The sequence below is a fragment of the Canis lupus genome, chromosome 5 (assembly GCF_003254725.2).
Source record: "Canis lupus dingo isolate Sandy chromosome 5, ASM325472v2, whole genome shotgun sequence".
NCBI classification, from domain to species: Eukaryota; Metazoa; Chordata; class Mammalia; order Carnivora; family Canidae; genus Canis; species Canis lupus.
Genome location: NC_064247.1, coordinates 76,495,465 through 76,522,962, shown reverse-complemented (window position 1 = coordinate 76,522,962; position 27,498 = coordinate 76,495,465). Strand labels below are relative to the sequence as shown.

The 27,498-nt window shown below is 41.4% G+C and overlaps 1 protein-coding gene across 2 annotated transcripts; it reads right to left on the bottom strand.

The window, feature by feature from the left end:
- Nucleotides 1–5,347: 5,347 nt before the first annotated feature.
- Nucleotides 5,348–27,475, bottom strand: DDX19A (DEAD-box helicase 19A). 2 transcript variants are annotated; one of them, XM_025426807.3, is made up of 12 exons: nucleotides 27,296–27,475; nucleotides 23,588–23,636; nucleotides 20,435–20,485; nucleotides 19,051–19,186; nucleotides 16,376–16,468; nucleotides 14,198–14,300; nucleotides 13,690–13,804; nucleotides 10,620–10,797; nucleotides 10,006–10,243; nucleotides 7,518–7,680; nucleotides 6,876–7,067; nucleotides 5,348–6,467 (listed from the first exon to the last, which is right to left on the bottom strand). In XM_025426807.3, the coding sequence occupies exons 1-12, from the start codon at nucleotides 27,350–27,352 to the stop codon at nucleotides 6,406–6,408; spliced, it is 1,437 nt and encodes a 478-aa protein (XP_025282592.1). In that variant the 5' UTR covers nucleotides 27,353–27,475; the 3' UTR covers nucleotides 5,348–6,405. The 2 variants fall into 2 exon arrangements, with proteins under 2 accessions (XP_025282592.1, XP_025282593.1); XM_025426808.3 differs by lacking the exons at nucleotides 20,435–20,485; nucleotides 23,588–23,636; nucleotides 27,296–27,475 and adding an exon at nucleotides 18,690–18,750 and having other exon boundaries at nucleotides 19,051–19,188.
- Nucleotides 27,476–27,498: the final 23 nt, after the last annotated feature.

Here is a 27,498-nt window from a genome sequence, read left to right as displayed (position 1 = left end):
TCTCTCAATCTCTCTGTGACTATCATAAATAAATTTTAAAAAATTAAAATATTATTTTCTGAGTTTAAGAATCGGTGCCCCTTCTCACTACCCTTCCAGAAAAATCAGTTTCTGCAGCAAGTCTACGCCTGGATGACAACTAACCCACATAATTGCAAGAAGATGCCCCCTCCCCCCACTCTTGCTGAACCATGGGTATCAGGACCAGCTTGTTCCTCTGAGAATATAGAATTAACACCTTTCATCTAACAACTGTTTCTGTTCTGGAAAATAATACAGGCTCTTTCTGGCAGCATGGCTTCTCTCCAAGAAGGCTTGGGAGGTAGAGCAAACATATGGTGTCTGCATTCAGAGGGTTCTGAGTTTAATCCTCTCTTTGCTCTACTCTGCTACCTTTGTCTTTTATTTTACATTAAAAAATAATAATCATTACAAAAATAATTGAAACAACTCATAAATATATGAAGTAAAACATAGAAGGCTTGTGCAATATTTCATTTGTATTTATGACTTGTCATAAAATGGGTAAAGGGTTCTATAGAAGGAAAGAGAACCCTACCCACTCTGGACCACTTTTCCAGTCTCCCAGGCTTTGTCTGCACAGCTCTTCCTGTGAAACTGTTTCCGTGAACCACCACACTAAAGACCATTCAAGGGAAGGGTCTGGAATCTCAGCTTTCTTTGCTATGAAGGATAACTAAACTTTAAGATGCGAGTATACTTAAAAATTTTTTAAAATATTTTATTTATGCATGAGAGACACAGAGAGAGACAGAGACATAGGCAGAGGGAGAAGCAGGGAGCCCGATGTGGGACTTGATCCCACGATCCCTGATCATGACCTGAGCCAAAGGCAGATGTTCAACCACTGAGCCACCCAGGTACCTCCATTTTTTAAATTTATTTTTTATTTTTATTTTTATTTTTTTCATTTTTTTAAATATCAAACTCACCGTAGCCAAATAATCAAGAATTAACATCACCAGTCCATACTTCTATAAAAACACGACTGAATAAATTAATAAATGGGGAAGAGACAAATCTCCCACATAGAATAATTCCAAATAATTTACATAACTACTCTGCCCTCAAAGAGGGGGAGCATGGCTCCCCATTCCATAGATGTATGTAGCGACTTCCTTTCAAAGAGAAAGGTATGGAAAGGGAGAAGAACATAATTTTGCACTGGAAAAACCTGACAAACATTACCTCTGCCAGGTCACAACTGATGTCATGTTGATTATATGTGCCTTTGGTATGATGTGATGAAAATGAAAATTTACTTCTGTGATCTTCCTTCCTTCCTATTTAGATTTATTTATTTGAAAGGGGGAGGGGCACCGGAAGAGGGAGGAAAATCCTCAAGCCCTCTCCCTGCAGAGCCTGGAGTCTGATGGGATGTGGGGCTAGACGAAGAGCTCCATCCCAAGACCCTAAGATCATGACCCGAGTCAAAATCAGGAGTTGGACATCCTACTGACTGAGCCACCCAGGTTCCCCTATTTATTTTTGAAAGATTTTATTTTTAAGTAATCTCTACACCCAACATAGGGCTCAAACTCAGAATCCTGATATCAAAAGTAACCATGCTTCACCAAGCCAGCCAGGTGCCCCTATGGTTCCTTTGGACTTCCCATGTTAGACTTTATTTTTTAATTATATTTTTTATTATAATTTTAAAAAGATTTTATTTATTTGTTGTTTGTTTATTTATTTATTTATTTATTCATGAGAGACACACAGAGAGAGACATAGGCAGAGAGAGAAGCAGGCTCCATGCAGGGAGCCTGATGCAGGACTCGATCCTGGGTCTCCAGGATCATGCCCTGGGCCAAAGCAGACACCAAACCACTGAGACACCCAGGCATCCCTCATGTTAGATTTTAAAACAAGAAATAGTTCTTTGTTGTTTTTTTTTTTTTTTTTTTTTTTTCTTTGTTGTTTTTTTAAGTAAGCTCCATGCTCAGTGTGGAGCCCAACACGGGGCTTGAACTCACAACTGTGAGATCAAGACCTGAACTGAGATAAAAAGTTGGATGCTTAACTGAGCCACCCAGGCCCCCTAAGAAATAATTTTATTATGTGAATCTACTGAAATTTGGATTTTTATTGTCTTTAAAATGAGAAAATAATTAGGTTTTGATTTTAAGATTTTATATTTAAGTAATCTCTACACCCAATGTGGGGCCAAATTCATGATCCCGAGACCAAGAGTTGTATGCTCCACTGACTGAGCCAGCCAGGTGCCTCCAAGGGTATAATTAGGACTTTTATTATTTTATTTTTTAAGATTTTTATTTCACAGAGAGAGATAGAGAGAGAGAGAGAGAGAGTGAGAGAGAGATAAGCACGAGCAGGGGGAGGGGTGGAGTGAAAGGGAGAAGCAGACTCCAAACTGAGCAGGGAGCCTGATGTGGGGCTTGATCCCAGGACCCCAGGATCATGACCAGAGCTGAAGGCAGACACTTAACCCACTGAGCCACTCAGGCACCCCTAATTAGGATTTTAAATCTAGGATTCCCATTTATTGACTTTATCTCAATGCCTACCTTCCTCTTTTCTAAAATTTCTAATATTGTTTTCTTTTCAGTGGTATGCTGGTGAATTGTTTAAAACCAAATAAAACCCTGATTTGTAGTGTTTCCTGACTTTGGTGGTAAATACTCCCAGTGGAGCCAGTAATCAATGACTTAACAGCCAGCTTGAGTTTTGGTACACCACTGCTTTTATCTAAATTTACTTAATAATTGCATGCTCTTTTTTTAGTGAAATGTATTCTTTCTCTTTAAGCATTCAAATATAAAGTCTTTTATCAGACCATTCCTAACAGTTTTATCAGGGGTGGATTTGATCTTGTTTGCAGCCTGCATAGATTTCTTCCCCATGACAATCCACACAGGTGCTTAGCAGTTGGCTCCATCCAGCTCCTGCCCTTTTGGCTTTTATTCTAGAACCAGGTCTGCTGACATTCAGTCACCTGGGGATATCACACAGTAGGCGGTCAACAGGATTGTGTCCCTTGCCTGTTCTAAGAGGGGGTGGGTGGTCCAAGTCCTCCCACGCCTTCATGGGCCTGGGCCTTAATGGTCTCACATCCAGCCAGCGTGCAGGCCAAGTTCCAGGCCAGCTCCCTCTCAGCAGTGAGCCTGGCTTTGGTTCCAGTCTTATATGTAATGCTTCCGGTGCCCTCTACTCCACAGGACCTAATAGACGTAGCTACTGTTTCTGGATTGGAGCCGAGCAAGCTTTTGGCTTCAGCCCTGCCTCACCGCTTTGCATTTTTACCCCATTGCTGGTCCACAGAAATATTCATCTTGTTTTTGGGTCAGGCAGAGTGTTTTCTGGTTTTACCTTTTTTTTTTTTTTTTAAGATTTTCTTTATTTACTAGAGACACACAAGAGACATAGGCAGAAGTGAACTCTCTGCAAGGAGCTGGATGCAGGACTCGATCCCAGGACCCCAAGGACCATAGCCTGAGCCAAAGGCAGATGCTCAACCATTGAGCCTCCCAGGCTCCCCTCTGGTTTTTTTCTGTATCACTCTTTTGGGGTCAAAGTAGGTATCACCTAACTGGAACGCTGGTGCCCCACCGGGCCTCCTCCATCTCCCCTCCCCTCCCTCCTTCCCTTGCCATCTCTCTTGAGTACCTCTTTCCCCCTCCTCTTGTCCCATCTCTCTGGAATCTGGCTCCCCTTCTTGCCCACCTTTCTTCTCCAAACCCCTTTGCCACCTCCCGCTTGCATCCACCCCTCACACACTTGCAGGCACTCTTTCCCCTGGTGACACCTGCATGGACACCCGGCCTTTCATTCACTCACATCTGTTCCCAATGGACCCTTTGTATGCTCACCCCCTTAGTGGCAGGGAATCCAGCCCACACCCACAGTTCTGCCACCCACTTGTTCTTGAGACAGCCATAATAATCACTTGCAGCAAATAAGTCCGGAAAAACATTTAAAGACCTACAAGAACTTAGAAAATCTACTCTTCAAGAATTGCCACTATAGGAAACATGAGTAAATAATTTATAATACTGGGATGAATACAGGATAAATTGGGGTTTATAATACTGGGATGAGAAACTTTCCTAGCCATGACATAAATCCAGAAATGAAAACTGAGTAACATTAAACTTTTAAATAATATTATGAAAAATGAGTTTGTAGAGACAAACTAGGAGAACATCCACCATTCAAGAGAAAGTCTAATTTCTTTAAAATTGCAGAGGATTAAAATCATTAAGGACTGACAACCCAATAGTAAAACGAGGAGGCAAGAATGGGCAGCACCCAAGACAAAAATGCAAATATCCAATAAACTGAAAAATTGCCAAACCTCACTAAATATAATGCAACAATTTCATTTTTCAACTTGCAAATTTGTAAAAATTAGTAATAGAGAAGATTGGCAAGGGATCCCTGGGTGGCGCAGCGGTTTAGCGCCTGCCTTTAGCCCAGGGCGTGATCCTGGAGACCCGGGATCGAGTCCCACGTCGGGCTCCTGGTGCATGGAGCCTGCTTCTCCCTCTGCCTATGTCTCTGCCTCTCTCTCTGTGTGACTATCATAAATAAATAAAAATTAAAAAAAAAAAAAAAAAAAAAAGATTGGCAAGCAAGTAAGAAAATGGGCATTTTGGGGGGGGGTGCCTGGGTGGCTCAGTTGGTTAAATATCTGCCTTTGGCTCAGGTCTTGGGGTTCTGGGATGGAGCCCCAAGTAAGGCTCCCTGCTCAGCAAGGAGTCTGCTTCTTCCTCTTCTGCCCTTCCTCCTACTCATGTTCTCGCTCTCTCAAAACTAATAAGTAAAAAATCTTTAAAAAAGAGAAAGAAGGTATTTTTCTATCACTACAATAATGTAAATTGATAAAAAAATTTTTGGCAAGGTAAGTTGGGAATGGATTAAAAACATAAATGTTAAAAACAACAACAAAAAAAACCCATAAATGTTTCCACTCTCTACCCCAGCACCTGTACTTCCAGGAATAGATCCTACAGCTACTTTCCTAGGGCAGAGGTGAGTGAGGCTGCATGCTGCGGCACTGTGGCCATCTCCCATGCTTGTACTAGAGAGGCCACGAACTAAATACTGGGGCAGCTAACGCTAGAATGATGCCATTGTCATGAGTGATGTGTGTCTGTGTGCTGGACACATTACACATCCAAGATATGCTACGTGAAAAGGCAGGTCGCACAAGAGTATGAACAGAATGTTCACATTTTTGTAAAAAAGTGGATATGTAAACAAATCTATTGTATGTTCACCAAAATGCTAGCAATGGTGATCTCAGAGAGGCGGGGATTGAGAGCACTTGCACCTTATGTATGTGTATACAAACACAAACACACAGTTTTTCAATGAGCATATATTAGTCTAATAAGCAGAAAAATACAAATAAAAATGAATCATGATTAGTAAAGCCTTTCATAATCACTTTAAAATTTCTGAACATAATGAATGATGGGTATAGCTCGAATTTATCTGTCCTTATTTGTATAGATGAATGAAATAACCAATAGGTCCACTATCACAGATAAAGAGCATTATCAGTGTTTTCACTTGGTCATAACTTCCCTTCCAAACTCTGCTGCTTGCCTCTAGGCACAGTGTGACACCCCATGGATAAGATCAGAAACTCACCTGGTGTCACCTGGCTGCCATGACCACCAATGCCTGAGCAGACACAGCAACTATAGGAAAAGGAAGGCCCAGATTCTCAAAGGACTCATCTACCCTTGTCAGACCAATCCCTCTGAAGATTCACTGACCAGGTTTCTCTCCAAACTGAAGGTTTATAGAAGTAGCTAAGATGCTCACCCAGAGAGAAACAGGGACATCCTCTGGCACAGAGAATGGAGGTAAAGGGGGATCAGAACATCTCTGGATTTAGGAGGAGGATGGCCCCAAGGACAGGAGACATTGGTGGCAGCTCTCTGGTCAGGGACAGAGAAGGGGAAGAGCTCATGCGTCTCTGTTGCCCACACTCCAACCGTGCAGTGGGGCTCACAAGCCTGCACTGTTGAGCCTCTCCTGTTCTCTACATCTACCATTTCTTCAGGAACTGGAGAACGGTCCTATCACCCCAGCAACAAAACAAGCAGGGAGTCCTGGGCTCAGCAATTACCCATAGCAACGAGATTATTATAAAGATAGGGAAAACTATGGCTTAAAAGGGTGGGGGCGGGGGTGGGACCACTAAATTTTCCAAAATGCAAAATTTTTTTCTACCTTCCCCCATCATTTGCACAATTTTTGTCTAGTCCAAACGTAATTTAAAATGAGGTAGGTAGTTTCTCTCTCCTCTGCCTCCTCTTTGTGATAACGTCGAGGCCTGTGCCGTGAAAGCACTAGTCTTCCGTGCAGGTGGAGTGAGTGCCAGGCGTGGGCACTGGTGACTGGTGGAGCTTCTCAGTTGGCTATCTTCTCAATCTCGTCCAAATCATCCGTGTCCAATCTTTCTATTTTCTTATCTGGGGAGGAAGATGAGAATTCAACATGGGGCTACCACAGAGATCCACCCCTAGGGAAGGGACAGCATGGCACAGGGAGAGGAAACACAGGGTTCTGCCCTGCCTAGGGATGGGCCATGCCTCTGGCCACAGCGACCTTTCACTTAAGCCCAAAGACTCCCAGTGCCTGAGCAAGGGACAGAGCCCCGGGCCCCTGAGGCTGGCCAAGGGGGAACTGTGATTTGCGTCTCTGACCCTGAAAACTCGCCAGGTGTGGTCTTGGAGGACTTCCCTATTGTAGGGAAGGAGAAGACTGTGTTGGGGACAAAGGCCTTTCTTGGGGCCACAGGAGAATCTACCCTTCACCCCCTCCCTTGGACTCGCCCCTAAGGAGAGGGCACACCAGTAGGGACACTCCCAGGCACTCACTAAAATGCTCCTGGATTCTGTTGAGGATGTTCATGCTGTGCTTGCTGTCAACCATGTTCACTGCCAGGCCCCTCTTGCCAAAGCGGCCCGTGCGCCCGATCCTGTGCAGGTAGGTCTCGTTGTCCGGGTTCCCGTCCTTGTCCACGGGAAGGTCAAAGTTGATGACGACAGAAACCTGCTCGACATCAATACCTGCATGAAAGAGGTGGAGAGGTCAGGAAGGGAGACAAAAATCACCACCAGCCAAGCAAGGCCAACATATACCAGCTTCATGTGGAAGAAGAGTCTGGGGCAGGTTGGCTCTGGGATTTGGGGCCAAGGGGCACCTAGCAGAATCCAGAGGGAAAGACAACTTTGGCAGGGTGCCAACAGAATTAGGACATCAGTAATGCAGCCAGAACCTCACTGGGGGCCCCAAAGAGAAGGTGCCATTCTGGACCAGTGAGGTGCCTGTCCCTGTCCTTCCACCACATCAGGGCCCCTGGCTTCTGTGACAATTCTCATCTGCTGGGGGAATCCAGTCTCTCCCAGGAAAGAATGCCAGCACCAAGCCCATGTGGACTCGCCCCGAACCAGCAGAGCGCCCCATACAGGAGGACTTCCCTTGCTACTCAGGGCCTGGCAGACAGATTCTCTGCTCACCGCGGGCACACACGTTGGTGGTCACCAGCACCTTCTCCTTGCCCTCTCGGAAGCGCTCAATCACCGCAGCCCTCTGCTCCACCATCATTTCGCCACTCAGCAGGGCCACCTGGTGGCCTTCTTTTGAGAGCTCTGCTGCCAGCCAGCTAGCTGTTTTACGGGTCTGCAAAGAAGGAAACATTTGAGAAATCAAGGTATCTGAAAGAATATTTTTGATCTAGAAGACTCTACCTGAAACTTACCAGCTGATGGTTAAACTTCCTAAAATGATGGGGCGCCTGGGTGGTTCACTCAGTGGAGTGTCTGCCTTTGGTTCGTGATCTCAGGGTCCTGGGATTGAGCCCCATGTCGGGCTTCCTGCATACTCCCCCTTCTGTCTCCCCCCACTCCACTCATGCTCCTTCTCTCTCTCAAATAAACAAACAAAAAAAAACAAAACTTCCTAAAACTGTTAACATGACATGCTGTGACAGGAAGTAACAATGTTACTTGGATATTTATCTCACAGAAATATTTAACCTGAATATAATCACGAGGGGGAGAAATGAAAGAAATTCTTAACACTACTTACTAGCTTGGACACTTCAATATGTTGGAGTCACAGAAGGTGGGGAAATTGTTCCAGGTTAAAGGAGTCTTGAGAGACAGGACAACTAAGTGCAATGATTTCTGACTGGCTCTTACATTTAACACCACCAACCAAAAACAATAAAGAAGGTTTTTGGTACAAGTGAGGAAAATGGGATATGGATGGACTAGACAGGGGATAATATTATTATGTCATTGTTAAAGGTAGACAATGGTATTGGGCTTATGTAGCAGCATGTCTCATTCTTGGGAAGTACTTAGGTGTAAACTCTCATGATCTCTACAACTAACTTTAAAATACTTCACTAAGGGGCACCTGGGTGGCTCAGTTGGTTAAGCGTCTGCCTTCAGCTCAGGTCATGATCCCAGAATCCTAGGATGAAGCCCTGTATCGGGTTCTATGCTCAGCAGGGAGTCTGCTTCTCCCTTTTCCTCTATGCTCACGCACATGTGCACTCTCTCTCAGATAAATAAAATCTTTCCAAAAAATTAAAAATAATAACTTCACCAAAACCAAAAAGCACGGATGTGTCACACATGTGAGCACATGGATAAAAAGCAAAGTGGCTAAATGTTAACAATAGGTGAAAGGCATAAAAGTGCTCAGTTTCTTTTTTTTTTTTTTTTTCATCTTTTCTGGAGATTTGCAATTTTCAATCCGAAGGTAACAGTCTAAAAAAGCTTTTTCAGGGGCAGCCTGGGTGGCTCAGCAGTTTAGCGCCACCTTCGGCCCAGGGTCTGATCCTGGATACCCGGGATCAAGTCCCACATCGGGCTCCCTGCATGGAGCCTGCTTCTCCCTCCGCCTAGGTCTCTGCCTCTCTTTCTCTGTATGTCCCCCATGAATAAATAAATAAAATCTTAAAAACAAACAAACAAACAAACTTTTTCAATGACAAGTCCTCTAGTAACAGAGTAAGATTTGTCTCATTCTAATATCCCTTAGCATCATTTTTGTTTTCTTTTTCCTTAACAACATTTTTGAAGTGTTCTTCAAGTATCCTGAATATTTATTCTTGATTTTTTTCCTATTAATAGGATCTAGCCTTCCTTTTTTTTTTTTTGACACAAGGACAATGTTTTATTTTTAAGTTACTATGTTACTGTATGCAGAGCAAAAAGTATAGTGACTTATCTATTTGTGCATTCCTGTTTTACACATCCTTGAATTATAAATGATTGAACAAATAATCAATTATTAGCCTTCTATTTTTTAAGTATTTGCTGTTTGAGGGCAGCCCAGGTGGTTCAGCAGTTTAGCGCCACTTTCAGCCCAGGGCGTGATCCTGGAGATCCGGGATCCAGTCCCACATCAGGCTCCCTGCAGGGAGCCTGCTTCTCCCTCTGCCTGTGTCTCTGCATCTGCCTGTCTCTCTCTCTCTCTCTCTCTGTCTCTCATGAATAAATAAATAAATAAATAAATAAATAAATAAATAAATAAATGAAATCTTAAAAAAAATTTGCTGTTTGAGACTAGAAAACAACTTATATTAATTTTGTAACCAGCTACTATATTTAGTCTCTTATTTTTCCTACAATTATCAGTTGATTCTCTTGTGTTGTCTAGTAACATATCACCTACAAATAGAGACTCTATTTTTTTTTTTTAAAGTAAGCTCTAGGTCAAACAAGGGGCCTAAACTTATTATCCCCAAGATCAAGAGGTGCATGCTCCATGGCCTGAGCCAGCCAGTCCCTTAGGAACTCTATTTTTAAGCCATGTATACCTTAGGATACTAAGACAGCACTATCCTACATCTTTATAAACCATTCCTTTCTGGCCACACAGGGCCTCTGGTCCTCCTCAGCACCTAGTTGGAGCTGGCTGTGAGGAGGGGCAAGCACCTCCTCCAGGGCAACTCCTCCCCCAGGCAGGCCTGCTGCTGCCACTGCTACTCACATGGCAGAAGATCATGGCCTGAGCAATGGTGATGGCCCCGTAGAGGTTACACAGGGCCTGGAACTTCTCATCTCTGTTATTGCACAGGACGTAATACTGTTTGATGGTGTCCAGTGTCTCCTCTTCACGCTTGAGTTTGATGATGTTTGGATCTGGGACCACTTTCTGGGCAAATTTCCATACAGAGTCTTCGAAGGTGGCAGAGAAAAGCAGCATCTGGCAGTTCTTGGGCAGCATCCTGCAAGGGAAGACCCAGGTATGTGGCATGATCCCGAGTCTTTCCCTGGAAGGAACAGAAGACAGCTGCCCGGGGTTGGGTGATCCACATGCCCAGGAGAGTGGCAGAAGGGGGAGGAGAACAGCAGGGAGGAGGCGAGAGCAGCCATGGGGCAGGGACGGGGCTGGTGTTAGATTCCCTAAATCTCCTTCCTCAACCCGTGGTCAGTGCTGACGAGGATATTGCCCATCAAACAAATGCTTCTGAAGGTTCTAAAAGCAAATAACCCAGCTGGAGAAAGAAGAGGGGTTAGATATAGCAGGAGGAGATACAGTGAACAAGATTTTTACTTGCAGATCAAGAGGCGAGAAGTTCCTCTTGGCTCAAGAGTTCCTACCTCTGGATGCGGATGCTCTGATCTTGGTGGCCCTGAGTAGCTATCATCACGTCAGCCTCATCCAGAACAAACACCTTGATCTTCTTGGGGTCAATGAACTTGAGCTTGGAGCACCAGTCCAGAACAGTCCCAGGGGTGCCAATGACAATGTGCTCACTGATTTTCTGACCTCTTTCCACTGTGGAGACAAGACATTTTCCGTGGGTATTTCCATGGCAAACCAGTTTTGGAAATCAAAGCCTTGCCCATCCTTCCAGAGTGAGTAAAACAAGTTAATTCCAGATGTCAAAACACAAGAGCGTTATCCATAAGTCTTGGATTCTTCTATTTTAAAGTCGTACAATGGCACCTATGTCCCAGCATAGTGGTCAGGATTCAATCCTATGCAGTGAATTCTCAGTAAGTGCCATGTCTCTCTTCTGTTTCCTCCTGTAATTCAGCATTATCCTACTCATTCTCCTTGGCGTTACTCTTACTCACTTTGCATCATACATTCACTCACAGTTCACAGATTTTCTCTTCAACTGGTAGTTTTGAGTCCCAGGATCCTGGCCTAGTGAGCTTTAGTTAACATTCTAATATAGACAGTCTTCCTAAGTACATGTGCTAAAAAACACATTACTCTCAAATTATAGCTGCTGGAGTTGAAACTGGTACAACCACCTATTAAAATTACTAATGTGCATAGTCTGTGACCAATACTCCATGATTAGGAATGAACCCCGTATGTATGTTAACATGTGTACAGTAACAAATACGCAAGGCTATGCCGGCATTCAACAGTAACTAATTAAGCAAAGTAGGGTACACACAATGGATGATGCCAAGAAAAGTAAAAAACTACTTAGGAACTGATAAGGAAAAATCTCGAAAATACATTATGAAACGTGAAAAAAAGTTGCAAAGCAGTTTGTATACCAAGAGGCAAAGAACGAATACATGTAATACATATACATGTATGAAGTGTACACATTTACATACTTACGCACACATGCACGCACACACACACACGATGTGCCTGCAGCCACACAATATCTCTGGTGCACCACATGAGAAACTGGTTAGTACTGAGTGCCTAGAGAATGGAGAGCTAGGTGGTTGGGGATATGGGAGAAAAAAGTTTCTACCACATAATACCTTCACAAGTTGAAAGGATAACTATTTTAAAAACAAAATTTAATTTAAGGAGAAGGGCCTTTCATTAGAAATTCATCAGTTATCCATTGGAAAATTTTTGAATTAACTCAAATGTAGTTCTCAATGTCCACTGCCTCTAAGTCAAAATTGAACCTTTAAAAATAATACATTAAATATAGTTAATCTATTAATCCTTCATACACAGTGAAGTCCCATCTTATTACAAAATCTTAAGAAGTTATATGTTGTTACAAGATTCTGGTATCTACACTTAGATGTACCCACCACTGTGAGACATCAAATAAACACACAAATTACATAATCAACCTAAAAACTTTTGGATAAAGTAGTTTTGCTGCATGCTGAAGCATGATGGTTTTCTCCAGGAAAAGCTCTTCTGTGACTGTGTGGTGAGCTGAACTTAGTTATTTCTCTCAGTTGACCGATAAACTATAGAAAATGAAGTTGGGAATCTGATATCCACTTTCTTGAAAACGAACAGGCTGTTTCTTCAATGAAAACAATCTACTGTATTTGCTGCCACAGTAACATTTAAACTTTCAAGAGAAAAGTAGAATTAGAGTTTTAGTAGACTTGTATGTGCCATTAAGTTTGAGTTTCCTGATTTTATAAACTCTGATGAGTTTGGTGGTAATATTTGTGCAGACAATTTAAAAAGTTTGTATAATGAGATGTGTCAACATCTGGAAGATCAGTGTAACTCAGTAAGACAGAATTTTCCAAAGACCAAGGTATTTTAATTTAACAGTATGAAAAGTTCAGTAACAGGATTTCAGATTCCATACTGGAACTAATTCTTAAGTAATTACCACTTGTTATGTTTTGGTGTAGCACCTAAAAAAGGTACCTAAGATTATCAGAAAGGCCAAATTTTCTTCATATTCTTTAGAAGTATAATTTCTCAATTTTAGCTTCCAAAATGGCAAATATCAACAGATAAAACCTGTATAAACAAAAATGCTGTGGGGTCCTCATAATGTTTAAGAGTGTAAGAAACCAAAAAGTTCAAGAACCATTGCTCCAGGCAACTACAAACTGCTGGGTGAAAGGGAGGTCTCTTTTTAGTTTTTCTAAGCAATGACAAACTGCTTCCAGAAAGTACTAGTGTATACGCCCCACCAGCAGTACACGGGCATTCCAGTTCTTGTAGGTCTCCATCAACACTTAGTATTGTCAGACTTCTTCATTTTTGCCCACCTGAGAGGCATATAGTGGTTTTAATTTACATTTCCCTGATGACAAATGAGGTGTATTGATCACCTTTTCATATTTACTGGCCCTCTGAATCCCTTGTTTTGTGATGTGTCTGTTCAATTGGGCTTCTTTCCTATTTAGACTGCTTGCTTTTTTCTTAATGACTTGAGGTTTTATATATCCTGATAGCTTTCTAATGATCAGTTTTCTACCTGCCCCTCATCTCCATCTTAGTCCTTGTTTTTTACATTACATTCTGTAGAACACATGGGAGAAAAAATTGGTAGAAGAATTTCTATTTTCAATAGGACCAAGTTATCTGTATATACTCCTAGTTTACTCTTACTAAAGCTGTGCTTATTTTTAAACAAAGAGATATGATCCCAACCTACCATCCCTCAGACCTACTAATTCCTCGTTAGTAAGTAGTTTCCAGAATTCTGGATGCTGAATTCAAAATCCTATTTTCTCAGTGAAGAACACCAGACTTTAACAACTCTGTGACGCATACAAAGATTTTCCTAACAACTCAAAATCCTCTTTTAAGAGCAGAAAGGACTATTAAATAGCAAGTTTAAAACAGATTTGCTGAAAGCAATGCAGTGGGTCCTAAGGTCAAGTGAACCAGAAAGTTTAACATCATCATCACATCTTCAATATTCAAATACCCAACTACCCTATCCTGCTCACTGCTTAGGTCTCACCCCTTTATACTCACATTTATTGCCTCGAACAGCATAAGCAAGCTTTAGTTCTGGATGAAATTTGCCCATCTGCTCAATCACTTTTCCCGTTTGAAGCGCCAGCTCATATGTTGGGGAGAGGCACAGACACTGACAGGGAGATCATAAAGGTTGAGTTTAGGAGAGCCTTTTAGTAATAGACAACAGGCCCAAAAGGAACAATATGCTGGTCTTATTACCACTCAAAAGTAGCGAACCACATCCTCTCCAACCAGGCCCACTCTTCAGCTGTAGACCCAAGCCTTCAGCAGAGAGCCCTGGCTGGGTTAATGCCTTCAGAGCCACTGTTTGAGGCTGCTGCTTCTGAATAAATTCTCCCCAGGTTGTGGCCTAGTGCATGAATTGGCTCTGCCTAAGCCACAGTCTGAGGCACAGGAAACGTTCAGAGACGCCTTTAGGGGCACCCTCATTAACTACCCACCAGATGGCACTGCCTTTCCTAGGGCAGGTAAGCCAGGGCCCTGGGGATCCTCCAGCCCTTACCTGAGGGTATCTCTCTGCTGGTTCCACTCGGCTGAGCATGGCCAGGACAAAGGCAGCTGTTTTACCAGTACCTGACTGAGATTGGGCAATCAGGTTCTGTGGGCTGGATCAAGGAAGGACAGAAATGAAAACTCATTAAACACAGTACAGTGTCAAAATGCTCTTTCTGGATGGTAGGAATATGGAATCTTTTCTCTTTAATTCACGTTTTCTGTGTTAAGGACAATGATAAATTTTTTTTTGTTAAAAAACTGTTTAAATATTAAGGGACATAATGATTTAGATGGGTTCATACCAGGAAATCTTCACTCTAGACTCCAGCACAGCTAAAGTGCCCTAGTTTTATACCCTAAGGGCCCCATGGAAATTAACATGGCAGAGAAAAATCTGTGCCAAGGCAAATCCCCGAAGACATTTTCTGCTGAGCTATAATGTATCTCCAGGGCTTGGCTCCCTGTGTGTTCCCTTTCCCTTCTTTATGAAAATGCAAGACACCAAGTTGAACATCCTTTAGAGAGAACGTTCACATTTTACTTCATGTAAACCAGTCATGGAAATACATAGAATTTTTATTATTAAACAAAAAAATAGATTTGAATAGAAAGGTTATTACATATAATATGATGCCAATTATCTACAGTCTAAAAATATGTAAACAACTCTTTAAATTCTAAGGAACATGATAGATATGTAGTAGAAGTGTAAAGAAATGTGAGAGAATGATGACCCGCTTCAGGATGATGCTTATTTGGGTTGGGGAAGGGAATGTGAACAGAGGGGTATATAGGGGCTTCAACTGCCAATGAGGTTGATCATGTTTTATTTCTTGGCAGGTAGGGTTAAGATGTTCTTAATATTGCTCTTGACATTTTTTTGTAAGTTTAAAAATGTTCAAAGTTTTAAAATCTGATTTTTAAGAGGTGCCTGAGTGGCTCAGTTGGTTAAATGTCTGGCCTCAGCTTGGGTCATGAGATCAAGCCCCACATCAGGTTCCAAGCTCAGCGAGTATTCTGCTAAAGTTTCTCTCTCCTTCTGCCCCTCCCTGTGCTTGCTGACACGTGTGCCCTCGCTAATAAAGAAATGAATCTTTTATTTTTTAAAATATTTTATTTATTTATGTATTCATGAGAGAGAGAGACAGAGAGAGAGGCAGAGCCATAGGCAGAGGGAGAAGCAGGCTCCACGCAGGGAGCCCAATGTGGGACTTGATCCCGGGACTCCAGGACCACATCCTGAGCCGATGGCAGATGCTTATTTTTATTTTATTTTATTTTATTTTTTTATGATAGGCACACAGTGAGAGAGAGAGAGAGGCAGAGACACAGGCAGAGGGAGAAGCAGGCTCCATGCACCGGGAGCCTGACGTGGGATTCGATCCTGGGTCTCCAGGATCGCGCCCTGGGCCAAAGGCAGGCGCCAAACCGCTGCGCCACCCAGGGATCCCCGAAGGCAGATGCTTAATAACTAAGCCACCCAGGCGTCCCAAGAAATGAATCTTCAAAAAAAAAAAATTCTGATTTTTAAATTGCATAGAATACCATTTGCTTTCTCTTTCAGTTTTGTTTTAAAGATTTTTATTTTTATTTTTTAAAGTAATCTCTACACCCAATATGGAACTCAAATCCACAATCCTGAGATCAAGAGTTGCATGTTCTACCAACTGAGCCAGCTAGGTGCTTCCTTCTCTATCAGGAGCCCTACATGGAGCTTAATCTTACAACCCGGAGACCATGACTGAACTGAAACCAAGAGTCAGAAGCTCACCGACTGAGCCACCCAGGAACCCCTATCAGTTTTTTTTTTTTTTTTTTTTTAAGATTTTATTTATTCATCATAGACACAGAGAGAGAAAGAGGCAGAGGGAGAAGCAGGCTCCATGCCGGGAGCCCGACGTGGGACTCGATCCCAGGTCTCCAGGATTGCGCCCTGGGCCAAAGGCATGCGCTAAACCACTGAGCCACCCAGGGATTCCCCCCCACCATCAGTTTTTACTGTTAAGTGGGAAAGGCAGAAAGAAACTGTACCAAATTCCAACTGACTCTCTGTACTTGCTCAAGTTTCCCTGAAGAAACATGCTGTCCCAAACATGCCATCTTGTTCTCAAGAATAATTACAGTTTATTAGCGTAGGACATTAAATCAAATCCTGAAGAAGTACACTTGAGGTCTGCATACTCACGGCTCAGCAAGCATCATGGGTAATGCGTTCTCTTGTATCTTGGATGGTCGATTGAAGCCCATGGCATAGACTCCCTGGAGAAGCTGTGGTTTCCTAGGAAGCCAGGGAGAGAAAGGATAGATTCCTAGTTGTTCAAATTGTTTAAAGGCTTAGAATTTTATCTTTCCCTAAATCTAACAAAGAGTAACACTTCCTATCTTTGTCAGACATATTTTTCCAATGCCTTAAAAAATACCTAAAATGAAACCAAGCCATCATCTTTCTCTACTAAATTTTAATCTGCAACTCTTACTCAATTCAGAGAATACAAACTTTTGTTCTTGGAGATATTCATGCTTTCAGCAGATCCACAAATATGACTGGCCTTGGATGACAAATGTTCCCTGGATATTGCAAGAGTGGTATGTATTAATTCATATAAATTTTATAATTTGCATAAAATGAATAATAAAAAACACATCTAAAAATATACTGCTTACTATACCACTAAAATATAGATGTCCTTTTTATTTATTTATTTATTTATTTATTTTTTCCTTTTTATTTTTTTTAAAGATTTTATTTATTTATTCATGAGAGAGACAAAGAGGCAGAGACACAGGCAGGGGGAGAAGCAGTCTCCCTGCAGGGAGCCCAATGTGGGACTCAATCCTGGGACTCCAGGATCATGCCCTGGGCCAAAGGCAGGCGCTCAACTGCTGAGTCACCCAGGTGTCCCTAGATGTCCCTTTAAGGAACGAGAGTCAGTTTTAATTTCTTGGAGCAGATGTTAATTGATCCACAGTCATTTTGTAATCTATGGTCCTTCCAAAGCCAGCTATGTAAATACCCAGGACAATCAAGAAGTAAGAAAATTGATTCAGCTAGTTTCTAGTAAGCTGATCTAAAGTAAAAAGGTAGAAGTGTTCAATTACCATACTGAACTTTACAAACGCTCATATTTAATTATTATGTCTAGTCAAAAATCAAGAATAGGAAAGCACCAGCTCATGTAAGTAGCTGTACAACAAATATCAATTAAAGTTGCTCTTTCATCACATTTACGATAAGCTCTCTGCTACCTCCACATTGACAAGGTATTCAACAAAAAATCCCACCAGATTGTAAAGAAGAGTCAAACCAAGTTAAGACTTCTGTTCTCTGAGCCTTCCTTGGAGTTAACAGGCTCTCTAAAGGGCAAATTCTTCCAGCATATGTTGGTTCTCAGATACAAAGACCTCTGAAAGCATAACTTTTGGTGTCTTCTGAAGAAAAGGCTATGAAGCTCAGCAGATTTTGATTTGGTTGCTAAGGAAACAAAGTCACAACTGAATGAAGATCTGAATGATCCAAGAGCTTCCAGGGGTTCATTATTTTTCTCTTATTTTGCAGATTAATTAAAAAATTTTAAGTACAAAACAAATCAAGGCAACTTAGGTTTCATTCTTTGTTTCCTCTAGCCTAGCCAACAATGACTAAATCAGAGAGAACTAGACTTTTCAGAGAGGACAGTTCCTCACTGGTTGGATTGAAGTCCTTTAAATGAAAGGGGGTTTAAAAAGCATCAATACTTGGAAAAGCAAACTGTGCTTTCAGGAAACAAAAAAGCATATCACACTGCCCTGATATAGTTTATAAACAGAAGCAGAGATGACAGACTTGCTGAATGAAGCCCCTGATGGAGGAAATACATGAAGAAAAATACAATTTCCTGAAAACATTAAAAAAAAAAGTTACACTTTAAAAAACTTAGCTATCAGTTCACTGATGACTTGATTTGGTTTTAGTTAGCTCTAATGTTTTAAATGTCTCAGTCTAAAGCAGTGGTAATAAGCTGACAAAATGTGGACTCTATTTGCCCACAATGGGCATATGATAGATTTTGCTGATAAAGGCAAAGAATCTATTAATTCTACAACATTCTCATTCACCAGCTATTTTCCGTCCATGATTCTGGTCCTGGCAGGAAGCAAGAACAGTAGTTATGTCTTGTGTTACTCATGACACCCAGCATAATAGTCTGTACACAAACCAAGGATTCACAAACACTTCTTTACTAATATGCTGAGAGAAACAAAAAACTTTGTATGACTTTCCAGAATTTTGCCTTCAAAATAAAAAGAAGTTAGAAGTGATTCTTAGTACAGTGCTGTAAACATGCTATCCCTTGTGGCTTAATTCCGGGTTCTGAATATTTTTTTTTTTTAATTCTGGAATATTCAAGGCTGCTTTCCACTGTAGGTACTGGGAATCCTGCACAGGCTCTTTTGATTATGTAAAAGCAGATAAAATGTTCTTAAGACCGTAAACCCTGTAGTCTAACAAAAGGGCTTACCTAATAAGAAATGTTCCTGACATCCAGAAATCACCTGTCAGCCAATATTTTATTGAAAGTTCTAAGAGCATAAAAGAAAAAAGACTTTCAGCTATGATGAATAAATCGCTGTTATTTAAAAATCCCTCCCAAGAGGAGGAGAACTGGGTAGCCAAGAGACAAGGGTGGGAGGGAAACCATCACCGTAAACTTTTTCATACTTTCTCACTTTCAAATCACGTGAATTATTAACTAGTCAAAGAAGCAAATACATTAAGATTCTTAAAAATAAAAAGTAAAATTCCCAAAAGATCTCTGAGATGCTAAGTTTTAGAAAGGAGGGACCGACAAGGAACAGCTGTTCCAGGGAACAGACACTCACAGCCGAAGCTCCTCAAAAGACTTCACTGAGTAGAGTGGGGAGTTTGGATCTCGCTGCAGGACTTCCACCTGGTTTGTGTTATCCACAAGGTTGCTTCTGATCAGCTTGTTGAGTAAGGACTGGGCAGCTCTGTCCTCTGTCAGGAAGAAACCAGTAGGTTGTCTTCATACTCATTTGGCAAACCCAACCTCATGAAATCTTTCTCCTTGTCTCTGCACCAGCACCTGGGCAACTGAGCTTGGCTGGATAAAAACAACCACACTGACAGATCTCACTAGATTCTTGACCACTACGGAATCCCTGGGTGGCTCAGCGGTTTAGTGCCTGCCTTCAGCCCAGGGCATGATCCTGGAATCCCAGGATTGAGTCCCATGTCAGGCTCCTGCTTCTCCCTCTGCCTGTGTCTCTACCTCTGTCTCTCTGTGTGTCTCTTATAAATAAATAAAATCTTAAAAAAAAAAAAAAAAAATTCTTGACCACTAGACTCAAATGGGCTGACCTGCCCTCTAAGTCTTCATGTTTCTATTCTCCACTCACTCTTCTTAGATCTCCACTTTTACCTTCCTCTCTTCTCATTCCTCTACATTCTCATTTATCTGATGAGCCTGTGTCTTCCTTCACAAAGAAGTACAAGTGATCAGAAGTGCCTCCACACACTGCAGTAACACACCCACCCGCATCTGGGTGCATATCTCTATGTTCCCTCTGGAAACCTGAGATGAACAGCCTGTGCTCAAGGCTAACCCCTGCACTGATACAACAGGTCCCACCCCTCTTGCCTACAAGGATATTTCTCCCAACATTGACTCCATCTTGCATTATCAGTTTCCCCCTTCACTGGAACATTCTCCCTCGCATGTGCACACATTTTAACATCTCATTATAAACCTGCTTCCTCTTTTATCCTCCCATCCCTATTTCTTTGCTGCCCCATTTCTTTGCTCCCCTTTATGGGACATTCCCTGAAAAGGCTGTCTATACTCACTGTCCCCACTCGCTGTCCTCCCCTTCTGCTCAATGTACACTGAATAGGCTTTTGTATTTAACCTCTGCACTTGACCTCGAAGGCCCTTCTTGAGTACACCAATGGCTTCTATACTGCTAAATCAGGTGAACAGCCCATTTTGATAACTTTTTTTTTTTCCATTTTGATAACTTCTTAATCACCTTATTACCTATATTTGACTACCTACTTTTGAAACACTTCCTTCTTCTGGTTTCTGGATATTCCTCTCTTTTGGTTCTCCTTCTATCTCACTGACTGCTTTTTCTCAATCTCCTTTGTGATTCCTCCTCATCTCCTCAATCTAGTGCCTCTAACTCCAGAAAGGCAAACCTTGGGTCATATGCTGCTTCTTGCTACAGAGTTTTAAAAAGTAATTACCTTTTTCCTCTTCTTCTGCTTTCTCTGCAGTAGCACTGGTTTTAATAACACCTACACAAGAAAACAGGTGTCATCATAAGAAAGGCAAATATCAAACCTACCCAAAAGGTGTGACAACATAAATACTATATCTTACATACGTGATCAAAATCTAAGTATTTGGCATTTCTTTATATTTAATGGGTTTTTGTTCAGGAAGAAATTTTTATTTAGGAAGAAAATTTCTTTTTCTTAGTAAGAAATTTTAAAAATTTCAACTTTCTAGATATGTTGGCTAACTTCAGAGTGATTAGAATATATTGCTTCTGACTTGCTTATCCTATTTTAAAATATACTATTATTTTAGGAAACACAGACATGAGAAAGAAAATAAAGATATTAAAAATTAAGAGGTAAAACAATCACTTTTTGTGGATTAAGGATTGTAAGCCTATGAAACTAATTATCAATTTAAAAATGACTACAAAATAACATATCTTAGTAAAATATAAAAAAGCTAGGTACAAAGTAAATAAATAGAAATCAGTAGCTTTGATAAATGCAGAAATATAACTGAAAAGATCTTATTTATTATAGTAACTAAAAAGATGAAATCCTGCACCTAAAAACAAAAAATATGAAAGACTTATAAGAAATCTATAAAACACTCATAATATAATGCAAAGAGTATAGCCAAAATATCAACAGATAAATTAAAATTGAATTCTAAGATAGTCAATTAACTCAAAAGCCAAGAAAAGAGGTAGAAAAACTATGAGACAAATCAAATATAAAACTGATTAACTAAACCCTCCATATCAATAATTATATAAAATGTACATGGATACAAGAAATAAAAGGCATCCAACTTGAAAAGGAAAAAGTAAAACTGTCAATATTTGCAGATGACACGATAGTATATTTAAAAAATCTAAAATGGCATCAAAATACCGTTAGAATTAATAAATGAATTTAGTAAAGTTGCAGGACACAAAAATTGATAAACAAAAATCTGGTGTTCCTGTATACTAATAACGACTATCAAAAAGAGAAAAAATATCCCATTTATAATTGCATTAAAAATAATTAAATACATAGGATAAATTTAAGGAGGTGAAAGACCTATACACTAAACACTGTAAGACATTAATGAATGAAAGAACTGAAGACACAAATAGGAAGATTTTCCTTCTTCACGGATTGGAAGAATAAATGTCCATATACCAAAAGTAATACACAGAACCAATGCAATCCCAATCGAAATTCCAATGGCATTCTTGACAGAAATAGAAGAATTTTATTTTTTTTATTTTTAAAGATTTTATTTATTCATGAGAAAGAGAGGCAGAGACATAGGCAGAGGGAAAAGCAGGCTCCCTGTGGGGAGCCTGATGGGGGACTCAATCCCAGGACCCCAGGACCACGACCCGAGCCAAAGGCAGATGCTCAACCACTGAGCCACCCAGGTGCCCCAAAATATAAGAATTTTAAAATTTGTATGGAACCACAAAAAATCCTAAAGAACTAAAGCAATTTTTCCCCCAAAGCAATCTTGAGAAAGAAAAGCAAAGCTGGAGGCATCATATTCCCTGATTTCAAACTATATTACAAAGCTATATAATTAAAACACAACCCCCCCCCCAAAAAAAAAACCCCACTATGGTACTCAAATAACAGACACATTAATCAGTGGAACAGAACAGAGAGCCAAGAAATAAACCCCCACACATATGGTCAATTGATTTATGAAAAAGGAGTCAAGAATCCACAAGAGGGATGCCTGGGTGACTCATGGGTTGAGTGTCTTGCCTTCAGCTCAGGTTGTGATCCTGGGATCCACACAGGGCTCCCTGTGGCAAGCCTGCTTCTCCCTCTGCCTGTGTCTCTGCCTCTCTATCTCTGTATCTCTCATGAATAAATAAATAAATAAATCTTTAAAAAAAAAATCCACAAGAGGGAAAGAACAGTCTCTTCAATAAATGGTGGGAAAAATGGACAACTGCATGTAAAAGAATAGAACTGGATCACTATCTTACTCACACACAAAAAATAACTCAAAATGGATTGAAGACCTGAATGTAAGTTCTGAAACCTTCAGAAGGAACCAACCCCACTGACACCTTGATCTCACTTATGGCCTCAAGAACTATGAGATAATACATTGATTGTTTAAACAACTCAGTTTGTGACACTTGGCATGGGCAGCCCTTGCAAACTATTAGAGAGAAAGAATTGGGTAAATGACAGTCTGGAAGAAAAAGGAAGCCTTTCACCTGTTTAGACTTTTATTTTTTTATTTTATTTTATTTTTTATTTTATTTTATTTATGATAGTCATACAGAGAGAGAGAGAGAGAGAGGCAGAGACATAGGCAGAGGGAGAAGCAGGCTCCATGCACTGGGAGCCTGACGTGGGATTCGATCCTGGGTCTCCAGGATCACGCCCTGGGCCAAAGGCAGGCGCCAAACCGCTGCGCCACCCAGGGATCCCCTGTTTAGACTTTTAAGTTTTGAGCCCAGATTAACTTTTAAAAAAAATTAAATAAAAAGCTTAAAGAAATACTATCAAACGAACACTTGTAGGAGTCTGAGACTAGATAAAATCTGGAGGGGATCCCTGGGTGGCTCAGTGGTTTAGTGCTTGCCTTTGGCCCGGGATATGGTCCTGGAGTCTTGGGATCGAGTCCCACATCAGGCTTCCTGCATGGAGCCTGCTTCTCCCTCTGCCTGTGTCTCTGCCTCTCTCTGTGTGTCTCTCTCATGAATAAATGAATAAAATCTTTAAAAAAAAAAAAAAAGATAAAATCTGGAAAACTGGGATCCCTGGGTGGCGCAGTGGTTTAGCGCCTGCCTTTGGCCTAGGGCGCGATCCTGGAGATCCAAGATCGAATCCCACGTCGGGCTCCCGGTGCATGGAGCCTGCTTCTCCCTCTGCCTGTGTCTCTGCCTCTCTCTCTCTCTCTCTCACTGTGTGCCTATCATAAGTAAATTAAAAAAAGATTTGGAAAACTAATGTGTTCTCTTTGGTAATGCAACTTAATTTACTGGATCTCAAATACAGTGCTGTCATTTGCCAAATATTACGCTAAATGAAAGTGCCTTTTCACACTGCAGCTACTACAGCAAAGCAGAAGAGTATGTGTAGCTTGTATCCAGGTAGTTACAAGTGACTCACCATTGGTATCTGGTTTGACTTTTTCTTCCTTGATTTGCAAATTACTCATCTGAATGGGAATAAAAGGAAACACAGTTAGGCAGATGACCCAATCAAAGGAAGTCTCTTGAGCAAAGAGAAGTTCCCTAGTGAAAGTGTAGCAGGACTAGTTCAGCACCTATATTCAGGGAGTTGTCCTGCTCAAGCAGAATTTCTACAAGTTTGGGCGAAGACCTCATTTCACATCTTCAAGAACCTTAAAAAGGAGGGGGCAAGGGTGGACTAAACAGAGCAAATGGGAAGAAAGTTTGACAACAGTCTCAAACCTCTAGTTTTCCAACTTACGCTTTCTAGAACATCCACCTTCATCACATACCTATGATAGTCTTTCAATGGCACATGTATTCACAGTTCCCTTCTACATATGGTAAAGAACAATGCTATGTAAGTATCTCAGCTTTCTTTTTAGTCCTGAAACCCATGCTGTATTAATGCAACACTTAGCAAATAAATTTTTTACCATTATTTTCTTAACATATTTATTTTTGTATTTAGCAAATAAATTATAGCCTGCTTTCTTGCTTTATCAACCACCTCCACTAGGAGTTAGGTAAAACGAGTTATTATGATGAAAGAATGAACAAATTCATGTTCCTGATTTAGAATATTTCAGAAACTGGAACCAAAGGATTTTTTTTTTTAAATTTATTTTGGTCACCAGTCCTGGTCAATGCAAACCTGCTTATTAAGCTGCAAATGAAATGCAAGCCGAGCAATAATTTATACATTCATAATGAAGTCTCCAATCTCATGAAAACTATTTTTCCATGTTCAAGGTATTCTTAAGAGCAAGGGTATTGATATAGAAAGAGTATTGTAAAGGTATGTTGTCAGGTTCAGAGAAGTAACCCAAACCAAGCCCTGGACCCCAAGCCCTGCCCCCAACATGATCCCTTAACTGATGTAATCCTTCATTATCCTTATGATGACCACCAATGATTCCTGAGGGCGTTGACAAATATTTCCTCCTCCATTCCCCCTCCCCTCAACTGACTGTTCTTGGTCTTTGGGAAAAGGAAGTCTACCCTCACACAGTGGGGATATTCATCTGATCTCTTCAGAAACCAGGTCTTCCAGAGAAAAATCAGATCAACACACTACTGGAGATGGACACCCTTTCCCTGAAGGCCAATAGGAAGGTTGGCCTGTAACAGAGAAGGTATTTTATACCAGAACTTATCCACTGATTAACCCACATTTTTAGGCTAATACACAGAAATCTGCAGAAGCCAACTAATCTTGGGATGGGCTGACAACGCAAACATGACAGTCTGGAATCCCCAATCCACAGTCGGATTCCTACAGTGCCAGAGCCTTATCCTTTGTGATACTCTTTGATTTCTTTATGGAGGGCAGCCCCGGTGGCGCAGCAGTTTAGCACCGCCTGCAGCCCCGGGTGTGATCCTGGAGACCCGGGATCGAGTCCCACGTCAGGCTTCCTGCATGGAGCCTGCTTCTCCCTCTGCCTGTGTCTCTGCCTCTCTCTCTCTCTGAATTAAAAAAAAAAAAAAAAAAAAAAAAAAAAAAGAACAATTTCTTTATGGAAAACAGCCAGTTTCATTAGTGGTCCTGATTCCTCTCTTGAACTCTAATGCCACATTTTCAAATGCTGCATAGTTGCTATGCAGAAAACCAGCACAGCTAACAGTTTCCTGTCCTTAGAAGAGTCAGCTTGCAAGGTTGGCCCCTGTCTGGCATCTGGGGACATGAACTTCAGAAGGGTTCCCACTATTCCTAGAACTGACGAGCAGTTCGTTATGCCTAAACTGTTTGTAAAAACATGTAATTTATGTTAAACACTTGCTTTCCTTCTGGAAGTCTGGAATTTTGGTACACGCTAGGGAGAAGGTGGCTTTGTGACAGCCCCCCCCCAATAAGAACCCTGAGAACTGAGTCTCTAATGAGCTTCCCTGACAATACTTCACATGTGTTGTTACAATAAGCTGCTGCAGGACTTAAACTCTAATTAAGCTGAATGTGTAAATCCACTAGGAGAGGGCTCTTGGAAGATGGTGCCTGGTTTTCTCTGGACTTTGCTAGATGTGCCTTTTCTTTTTGCTAATTTTTTTGTATCTTCATTGTAATAAATCATAGCTGTGAATACAATTATATGCTGAGTCCTGTGAATTCTCCCAGGAAATCACTGAACCTGGACTATTCTTGGAGGCTCCCAACACAGTTACTTACCAAGATGTCCTCAACTTCAGAATAGCCAAACCTGAACTCACCATCCTCCATAGCATATCTGCCCATCCTCGCATTTCCCTAGTTCTGATATTAGCATTTTACTAATACTGCTTGGTGGGCTCCTGACTATAAACAGTAACTTCATCTTCCTAGATCCTACTTTTTATACCGCCACAATTCTCTCTTGAATCCGTCCCTTCATTGTCACTTCCACCACTCAACAACATATGCCCTTCTCTAGGCTAGAGTAACTTCCATACTGATTGCCTTTCCTTAGGAATCACTCCTAATATTCTCCGAGTTCAATAAATCTTGCCAGTTCTCAGATCTAATCATGTCAATATCCTCCCGAAAAATCACCAAATCAAACAAGTCAAGTCTCTCTTCTTTAAGTTCTCAGTTAAGGTTGCAAAGTACACTCTACAGTATTTTCTGTACAGCTTCTACCACTTACTGGTAAACTTAGGCTGCGGCAAAAAAATGAGTTCCAATTCTTGCTCTCTAGACAAGTCCAGCACCTTTGTGCATTTTCTCCTAAAATGTCATTCACTTCTATCTTAAATGATTCATTTTCTAATATCCATTTGAAATGTAAGCTTCTTCACAAGGAATTTCCCCATTTTCTACTTATAAAGTCCTCTCCCCACTCAGAGATCATTTATCACGATATTCTTACTATTTTCACAGCACTTCCCACATGCTCACCTTCTGAACTAGACCATAAAGATTCTTCCTATACCCTGCTGGATTTAACCCATAATATTTGTTCACAAACTGAGAATCCTTCCAATGCAATTAAGGATGACTGCCTAAGAAATGCAACTTATCCATTAAAAAGTTACATAAGACTTCAGACTACCAAACACAAACTATTAAAATCATTAGTGCATCATCACTAAACAAACTGAAATAAAAAAACAGAAAGCCAGTTTACACTCTAATTACCTTCCAGCTGAATGGATCTTCATTAATGAAAGAGCCAATATATGAAATTAAATGTCACTTCAAACATCAATGAAACAATTTGTAGGGCCTCCCACCGACTTGTGCAGTAGATTGAAACACTAAACCTGAACCTGTTATTCTGCCAAGAGCTACAAACTGTCAACCATGTTAAGCACAAAGCTTAGAAAAAAAAAAGTTTAGCACAGAATCACTCAGAAAACAGATAAACAAGAGAATCAGCGTCTAAATTTCCCTACAATCTCCCCCAGAACGAGGTGCAACAGAAGAAAGAAAACATATAAAGTGGGAACAATTTTGCTACAGGGCAAAAAAGTCTTTAACTGGCCTAGATGAACAAAACAAGCCTGACTTCGGTCTCTTCCGCCCCAGGCGCAAAACCAGGATAGGGATTCCTGGCGGCAAACTCTAGGGAAGTGTGGGCCACAAGCCTGCCCAGCCCAGGGAGCTCCCGGGGATCGCCTCAGGGGCCGCTCGGGCCCCTGCTACGTTCGCCCCGCGGGAGCTGAAGACACTGACCGACTTGACAGCCGCTTCCTGCTCGTCCACTGCCAGGGCCCACGAGTCGGTGGCCATGATCCGGCGGGAAGGGAGGCCGACTCGCTGAAAAACCCACCGCAAGCGCGCCAACACCTGCCCTGAATCCGCTGGCTGCGCGAGAACCTCCCCCACGCGGACCGGAAGCGGCCGTGCCGAAAGTGACGTCAGTTCCCCCCCGCCGG

Coding starts and splice junctions, on each gene's coding strand:
- DDX19A (XM_025426807.3), bottom strand. CDS start 27,352: ATGGCCACCGACTCGTGGGCCCTGGCAGTGGACGAGCAGGAAGCGGCT. Junction 20,486..23,587: donor AGTCAAACCAGATACCAATG/GTGAGTCACTTG, acceptor TTTCTTGTGTAG/GTGTTATTAAAACCAGTGCT. Junction 16,469..19,050: donor TCTTTTGAGGAGCTTCGGCT/GTGAGTGTCTGT, acceptor CTGGCTTCCTAG/GAAACCACAGCTTCTCCAGG.